This window comes from Morone saxatilis, unplaced genomic scaffold (genome assembly GCF_004916995.1).
Source record: "Morone saxatilis isolate NCDOM2014 unplaced genomic scaffold, NCSU_SB_2.0 Contig17, whole genome shotgun sequence".
Lineage (NCBI taxonomy): Eukaryota > Metazoa > Chordata > Actinopteri > Moronidae > Morone > Morone saxatilis.
Window position 1 is genome coordinate 19,237,976 of NW_023339729.1, and position 8,997 is coordinate 19,246,972.

At 43.6% G+C, this 8,997-nt stretch overlaps 1 protein-coding gene across 1 annotated transcript in view; it reads left to right on the top strand.

Annotated features, from left to right (window-relative positions):
- The window catches only part of cntln (centlein, centrosomal protein), an 83,858-nt gene that overhangs the window by 29,276 nt on the left and 45,585 nt on the right, over window positions 1-8,997 (top strand). Inside the window, exons 12-13 of the mRNA XM_035659411.1 lie at window positions 961-1,082; window positions 4,647-4,763. Coding sequence (XP_035515304.1) covers window positions 961-1,082; window positions 4,647-4,763 — 239 coding nt within the window. The remainder of the gene's footprint in view (window positions 1-960; window positions 1,083-4,646; window positions 4,764-8,997) is intronic.

The window sequence follows — 8,997 nt, forward strand, 5'->3', positions numbered from 1 at the left end:
TGTGTGTGTGCATGCGTGCGTGCGCATGTACACTCGTTGTGTGTCCGGTGAATGTTTGTGTGCTCTCTGTTCTCTTTGTCCTTGTTAATAATAACAGGGCCGAGGGCTCGCATTTCCCTCTCTGCAGGGCAGCCGTGTCATATCAGCAGTAAACAAGCTCCTTCCCTTCAGAAAGCGCTCGACAACTCTCCCTAGCCCTGGCCACTCAAGCAGAAACCTGTCCTGCACTCTTCCTTTCACTTTCTCTTTTGCTTTGCTCTCTCTTTCTTCTCTTTCTAATTTCTCTGTTCTCTCTCTTTTTCTTTTCTCTGTTTTCATCAGCTGCCTTTCTCTCTTCCTTTGCTCTCCTTCCACCTCTGTTTGTCCTGCCTGTTGAAAGTGTTTTCTCCATCGCCCTCGCTGTTAAGGTCAGTGTGATGGGGAGGAGGGGTGCCCCTGACAAGAAAAATCTATATGTTGTCTTCTCTTACTCCTTCTTTAAAGCTGGAGCCCAATCTTGCTGTGTTTTAATAGCTGTCAACAACAGTGTCAGCAACAAACCCACCGCTACATCCCCCACCAACACAACACATGCTGGTCGTCAGTTGGTAACTCCAGTGAGTGAGTTTCTTCGCTGGTTAAAGAGTGTGTATGTGATGTGCGTGTGTGTATTTGTGTGTCTCCTTGGTGTTCTGTGGCCCCATTGACACGTCATGTAAATGTCGTCCTTTAATGATGTCTCAGTTGCCCAGTGAGAGTGGAAGCACTTGTCAGGGAGGAAGGCGAAGAGAGAAAAGAATCTGAACCTGCTGGTTTCTGTCAGGCAGAGGTGTTTCAGCTGTAGACCAGTTTAAATATGTAGACGGTGAGGGGCTCCCTGCCACACTGCTGTGCCAGTGTACATGAAGTAGACTCCTTTTTTTCAATTAAGTTATGTTTCATTTGACATGTGCAAAAAAATCTTGTCACTGTGCCTTACAGATGGAGGAGAATGAAGAGCTGAGGAGGGCTCATGATAAACGCCGTGAACGCCTGAGTCTGATTCAGACCAACTACAAGGCAGTCAAAGACCAGCTGAAAGAGATGGAGAAATCAAATGGCTTGTGAGTACACAGTAAGAAATGCATATCGCACAACACAGAGGAATTTTTTTTTTAATTAAATATAATAAAAATAAATAAAATAATAAATTGTAGACTCGCACAGGATTGGATTCATGAAACACAGAAGATCTGTGCATGCACAAAGTAACTTGGATAACTTCCTGTTCTTCCCAGCAGCAGACAGTAAGAGACATTTCAAAGCACATAACTCAACTTGCCTTATGTTAAAAGCCCTTGTGAAATGCTACAACCCTCTGAAACCACTCACAAATAGTCTTAGGGCCTCATTGCTCTCCACATGTTGTCTGACAAGACCTGAGTGCTGGATTTGGGAAAGTGGGAGAAATTCCTACCTTTGCCTTTGAAAAGCTCAGAGGTTTTAAGCCCAGTCAATTTGGGCCGTTTTGTGCCAAGTGTGTGCGAGCTTCTGCGTCTCTTCTCCCTCAGCGTTCATTAGGATGTGAGAGCCAGAGGCTGGAGGTGTCTGGTCCTGGGGGGTGCAAGGTGTTTGAGAAGGCCTGTGGAGGGAGGGGGAGGAGGGAGGGCCATTTCCTGCCTCGACCTGTTATCTTCACCAGAAACCACAGGATTTTTACACAAAGTGGAAAAGGTGGTGGAAAATATCATCTTGTTCTCTCCATTGTCTGCCCCAGTCTTCCCACTTTTTCTGTCTCTGTTTCTTCTCTCCAACATCGTCACTGAGTCCATTTTAAAATGTAACTAAAGGTGCATATGTTTGGTGGCCACGCGGGAGCAAAGTGTTGACCCCGTCAGCTGTTTTCTCTCTGGGTTAATTAAAGAAAACAGCAGTGCAATGTGAGCCCGTGTGAAAGTGTAGTGAGTGAGAGAGAGTGTGTTCAGCGCTAGGCTCGACTCGGCTCATGTCAGCTCAGCGCGGCTCAACAGCATGTGTCTGAGACAGTGGGAACAAAGACAGAGAGATGTAGGGAGAGAAAACTCTCAGTCAACACCAGTTGTGCCGCTGTTATACATTTTAGCAGGTTATCAAAGAAATGTTCTGTTTGGTTAATGCACTTTTGTCAAAGACTGCATGAAGACCTTGTTTTTGTGAGAAGCAAACATGTACATTTATATAATAAGGCTGTGGGGCTGTGGTTAAGAGAACAGAGCTAAGAAGACCTACAAGTCTATGATAATAAGTTTGTAGTATCAGTGTCAGTGTATCTGTATTTCATGACTGATTTGACAGAAAAATTGATGCAATAGGCAGCTTTGCCCTTTTCAGTCAGAGCCCTCCATGGCACCAGCCAGTCACTCAATGTTATGATCCTGGCATTCATTTGGCATTAAGCCCCATCCTTAAATAGCTGTTAAACCCACTGGGGTAATGCCAGCCTGAATGAGAGACAATAGAAAATGACTTAAATACTCCCATTAGTGCTTGGAAATCAGGGCCCTAACAAGTCAGTGGGGATAGGCGTCGAGTCTCATTGCATTTCGAGCTTGTTAGGGATTTCCCTGTAGCTTCCATGCTGTGTTGTTGCCTTTTTGGAAAGATGCGGGGGGTCGTTTTTGTTCCCCTTTTGTGTGCAGGACCAAAAGATAAAACTGCGATGCATCTCCCTCCTTACCTGCCGCTCACATATGCCTATTCTTACAAATACTTCAGTTTATACACACAGTTTATGCCAAATAATATACATCAATGTTAGACTAACATAATTTTTCTATAACTTCCAGATTTTAGTTTCTTTCATATCAATCTTCACATCTCATTAGTAGAATAAAGTATTGAATTAAACAATTGGTTTCTGTATGGCAAGCTGCTGAGTGACGTCACCAGTGTGTGTGTGTGTGTGTGATAGCCAGTCCCGCCCAGGATAGAACTACCAACCAATCACAAGGCAGACGAAGGGTCCATTGGCTCATCAGCATGCAGGCAGTGAGCAGTTGGCCAGTCCCAGTGAAACCACCCTGCCATTCACTATTACCACCATATTTTCCCAAAATGGCATGAAGGAGAGGGAGAAAAAAGCCAACTTCTTATTTATATTAGAGAAGGGAAAAAGTTTTTTAATCAGACTGGGGATGATGGGGGTGAGCAAATAAAATTAAAGGTTATTAAAGCATCCGTACTCTGATCAAAGTTGCGCCCATAAACAGATTCCCCCTGAATCAGAGCAATTAGCCGCAGCGGCATGGAAAAGTTCTCTCTATTTCCTCCTGCTTAATAATGGAAACTAGGATACCATAGGGGAGGAAGCACTGAGGCCTGAAGTAGATAGCTCTCTCATGGCTCCATGTTCAACAGCTTTTAGGCCCACTGTAAACAAATTAAAATGTATAAAGCTTTACCGTGACTTAATAAAGCTTCATACACCTTTCATATGGAATGCAGTTGATACACTACATACCTAAAAATCACACAGAGAGAATTAAAACAGAGTTGTGGGTTAAATATATACTTTTACAGTTCCAGGCGGTGATAAGATTGCTGTGTGTTTGCAATAGAATTAGTAAAAGTGTATCAATCTCTGTGACGATACAGTGAGATTATCCGTTAAGTAGCTTTGCACTCTGGGAAACTAGCCCAAACCCACAGATAGCACTAATATACACTCACACACACATACACTATGAATAAGTTCAAGGGCTCCAAATTGCTCACAGGGGCATTAGCAGTATTAAATGAAAACATTTGCCGTTCCTCAGTAGCCTCCAACTCCCAGGCACCGGGGTTTAACTGGTATTAGCGTAGCGTGGCTGTGTCTACATAGCCAATAATGACCACCGGAAAAGGAGCCCTCTGCAATAGGAGTGACCCTCACTATCCATTTCCACACCTCTACCTCATTGATTGAGTAAAAATGAGAAACTGTAGTATGTGTGTCGATGTGTGTGTGTGTGTGACAAAAATGGTATTCTCTTCTCATCCGCTACTTTTGCAATCTGTGGACTTCTCACTAAAAGCCATTTTAGTTTGCAAATGAAAGACTAATTGGAATTGAATTTGTGGTGCTGCGACTGATTGATGAGTTGGGTGTGTGCAGGGCTGCAGTTGGGGGCAGTAGGGACTGTGTGTGTGTGTCTGTGTGTGTCTGTGTGTCTGTGTGTGAGTTGAAGGGGAAGTTCAATGGAAGGGGCAGCCACTGAGCGCAAAGTGTCATTAAGTATTCATAAGTGAGGTGTAGACATTTGAATGACCTCGTTTGCGAGTGCGTTTTTGCCATTATTTACATTTGCATGGCACACAGGGAATGGTCCACCGCCCTGCCACACGGGCAGTGCCCTGGGCTTTAACAAACATGCGAACGTGTGTACATGATTTGCCACTGAAATGTCAAAGTCAAGGCTGCTCATTTGAATACTGCTAAAGATGGCTGAATAACAAAAACAGAGCGAGACTAAGGGGCCTTGTTACCCCATGTGAATTGCCCAGAGGCAGCAAGGTACAGTACCAAACATTTTCCCTTGTTAGTGTGTTTGCTTTCAATGTGCGTGTATGTGTGCTGTAAGGGTATCTATTCCATTTGCCTTTACTTGCCTCTACATTTGTACTTTTCTCTTCTTATATATTGTGTGTGTGTGTGTGTGTGTGTGCAGGTCAGGTGGAAGGATGCAGCGTGCAGAACCATGGCAGCTAAGACAAGAGAACAGTGATGCAGTGTGGAATGAGCTGGCCTACTTGAAAAACTCCAACCGGAAACTCTCCATTGAAAAGTAAGTCACTTGCTGTCAGAGCCCAGTTGATACACAGATAATAACCAGCACTGGACATGTGAGTGTGCATACAAACATTCGCGTAAAACCGCACGTGTACACACATACCGACACTCTCCCACTGTCCCTTCTTGTTTGTGGGTGTTAAAATTTGAGTGTGCCCTTCCCAACTTCACAGCATCCACCTAGCCCTCCACATCATTATCAGCCAGCAGGGGCCAAAGCAAGATCATTAGACTCTGCTCATTTGTAAAATTGGCTGCCCAAAAATTCACACATAAAAGTGCAGGAAGTAAAATCACATTATCAGAATCCCTGGCTGTGTCTTTGTGAAATAATTGCATTTTTAATCTAACATTTATGCCAAACAGTTGTCCTGTTGCTAGTGTTAATGTAGTGTCAATAAGACACTTTACGTACTTACAGCCTGTAAGCTGGAGTTTTGTGACTTTTTTAATCACAGTGTGAGTTTTCTCGAAGGGCTACTACTTTATTTAATTTCTTTCTTTGATGCTTAGTTTCTCTCTTTCTGTCTCTTTCTCTTTTACTCTGTCTCTGGGAGTAGTATAGCCATTGTCTTGTTTGATCTAAAGAAGCCCCTGTAACTGTACCACTAACACTGACCCACTATGATGCTACACAAAGCTTGGCCTAAAGCCACAGTCTTCCTCTCTCCTATCTACCCTAGCCTTCACCTCTCTTCACCTCTTTCCTCCTCTATCCTATGCCTCTGTACCCTCCTCTTCCCCTCTTCTACTCCTACTTGTCTTCCCAGTTGTCTCCCTCCGGCCCTCTGCGATACTGCAGTAGTCTGAGGCCAGAATTCTGGTACTTGCCCCCCACCCCCTCTACCGCTTTCCCCTCTGCTCACCCCCCTGCCCTGTCCTCCTAATCCCAGCTGAGCTCATTATGATATAGCCCGGCTGCCTCTCTCCAAGCCTGAGCTGTCCGAGCTAATTACAGGCTAGCAGCCCTAGTGCCGCCGATGCTGCCTGTTAAGGGATGTCCATCCGCCTGCCTGCCTGTCCGGCCACGACTAGAGCTGAGCAGAGCGCACTGGATGGTCTGGGGGTGGGGCGTGGGGGGGTGAGCAGGCTACAGTGAACACGCAGGGTCCTTGGAACTGACCTGTGAGGGAAACCACGAGGGATGGAGAACGGCTGGCCTCTTTCCTAGCTGTGTAACTGGCCTGTCCTCCGGGGTTAGTGTTGATCCCCTTCATGTGCCCCTGACTAGCTCCACCTCATCTCCTCCATTCCCGCCCCCAGGGCCCCTTCTTACCCGGATGGCTGGTGCAAAGTAAACTTGGCTGGGATCTTTAAACTTGTGCTTTAGAAAAACTCTCCGTTCCAGGGCACGCATCTGCACACACGCATAGCTCAGTGTGTTAAACTAAGCGAAAGCACACTGCTCATCTCTATTCCACTCCTCGCTTTCTTCTATACCTGTAGCATGAGTGAACAGATAGGATTGTTGGGACTATGGACGAAGCCAGCTTAACCAAACAACCTTACTTCCCTGCAATGAAAATTTCTGTTGAGAGGCATCAGAGAAGGAAAGTGTGTGCTTCATACTGCTACAACAACAAGAGTTTATGGAAGCATAACTGCCTGGAAACTCATGGGGCAAGCAGTTGCAGCTTGTTGTTCCGTTGACCGTATTATAATGATTGTGCTTGTGAAGGTTATGCTAGATAAGTGTTAGAAATTATCCACTAATGGCTAATTAACTCCTGGCAGCTAAAGAATTTAGGGCCAAATAAAGGCCCCTTGTAAAGCTTTAAATGCCTAGTGGCAGGCTTTAGATGAGTCTGTTTAAACTCTCCATTTGTCTCTCATTTGCTCTTCCTTATTGTCATGATATCGTGGACAGATGCTCCCTATCACATCCTCCAAAAACAGCACTTGTAAAACACTGTCTTGAGGCCCAAATGACCATTTCCCAGAATGAATATTGCTGGGATAACTCCTGCACAGTGGGTCCCAACAGTGTTAAGAGAAGGTTATGAAGCCCAGGCCCCCCTTTAATCTCTGCATTTGAATTAGAGGTTGAGCAAGAAGGTGAAACAGGTCTGTATTATTTGCTCTTTTAGCTGATTTACTGAGGACCCAGTGAGCAACAAATTGCTTTTTCTTTGGCAACTTTATATCTCTCTCCAGACGTATATGTATTCCACATGGTGATACTAGGCTTTGTGTGGCTTTGCTTGGCTGTGAAAACTCATGTCATGATGGTCCCAACAGTTCTTGCCCTGACGTTGTGTCCTAAAGCAGTTTGGAACCAGTGAGCGTAGTTATTTTTAGATTCTATGTGCTTAAGCACTAGTGGTTCCATTCTGTCACTGTAGAGCTGTTGTTTCATTGCCTCACAATGACACTTGAAGTTGAGTTTAGAAACTCACTTAATGGGAAGATCATGTGACGGTGTCGTGTACCTTTGTGCCACTACAGTAAAGACAATTTTCCAGGAGCAGCTAAAGAAAGACAGGAAAGTGGGGAGAGAGAAAGAGGGGATGAAATGCAGAAAAGGGCCGAAAGTTGGAATCTAAAATTCGCTCCTGTTTTGACATTTAGTCATGAATTTGGTCTGAAAAGAAAACCATCATCTTACTAGAGGAGTTTAACTTCTTTCCAGTCTCGTTTCTGTCACTTAAAAAGCTGTTGACAGGAATGCAATTTACTGTATCCACAGTAAACTCAAAAATTCACATTGTTTAGAAATGGAATTTGTCTATAGCACTTCATGTATTGATGCTAGCAATATTATGATTTCAGCTTTCCTTGATGGTATGGGACTTCCCTTTTGCTTTCAACATTTAATAAGCAAACAATCCTATAACAAAAATAGCCTCTCCTTTTTGTAATAATGTGATTATGCACTGACAAAATTTGATTTGAAGACTCATCTGTAAACATTTAACCTATTTAGAATAACTCTCAGATACATGCTGACGTGTTTTTAAACCAAAAGGCAGAGACAAATAAACTAGCTGACACAAAGGCTGGTTTTTGGATTGAGATTTCCTTCTGGTTGTAGTAGATGGCTGGCAAGCAACTACGGACAGGGTGGGCTAAAAAATTCACAGTGGGATCATTCTACCTGCCTCATTATGCATCTGTCTGCAGCACTCCATGTCTGTGCTTGTTAATTGTTGTTAAAGGTCTGTTGGTAAAAAGAGGCAGGGATTATTTAGGCCCCATAAACAGAATAAACACATGCAGTGCGCCCTCAGACTTAAGATGCTATACTCAGACGACATCAAAGCATAAATTAGCTAGCGATTACTGGGGAAAAAGCCTTTGAGATCATTTGCAGTGCAGCAACAGTGAAAGCTCCTCTGTAGAGAGTGACCATTATGGACGTGAACCTCCCCAGTAAGCGACGTTGACTCTAATTAAGTTTAATAAAGTTTACCCTGATATTCCTCATATTGCTCTATTTCTTTTCGTTTCATCTTGATTTGCTAAAAGGTATTAAAGTAATGAGAGTCTTTTGCCCCCGGACCAGGGCTTAGTTGGAGGAGGGACACATTTGCTCACACATACACACACACACAAACAGAATGTTTTATACATGTTTTCAATATCAGACAACTAAGGTTTTCCTTCATTAATTATTTGGTAAATTAATTATTGTGTAAAAAAAACAAACTTGGTTCACACTTAGTTATTAATTATGATGCCAGCTTCAGTGCACCATCAAGTCTTAGCTACAGTAATCTCATAACAAGATAAAATTAGAGCATAAAGAACGTAGTTATTTCAAAGAACCTCAAAAATACAGTTGAGAATGTAGTGTGCCTATTTCCTCTCATATTCAAATAATCATTGACTGCAGAAGTGTTATTTACTTATACAAATGTCTTTTTCTTCCTCATGTATAATAAATACAACATTACGATATTGTTTTATTTCATATTAGGATACCTAGAGGCATCAACAAGCCTCTTTAACAGGGACTATTGTGGACATTCTAGGTTGTTTCCACTAGTGGTTATTACATGAATCCCCATTTACCTCTCATATCAGTGGCCTGTGGCTGGAGAACTCTTAAAGACTCACTGTTGCTGCTGCCGCTGCATTGCCCGCAGCTAAAATACAGCACCGAGCCATGTAAACTCAACCAGTCACCATTTCTGCTGACAGCAGTGGCTTATCCACCCAAACTCCCTCCATGAATGAGCAGCCCTCTAGCCTGAGTTTAACCAAGGGGGAACCCCCCCCCCCCACACACA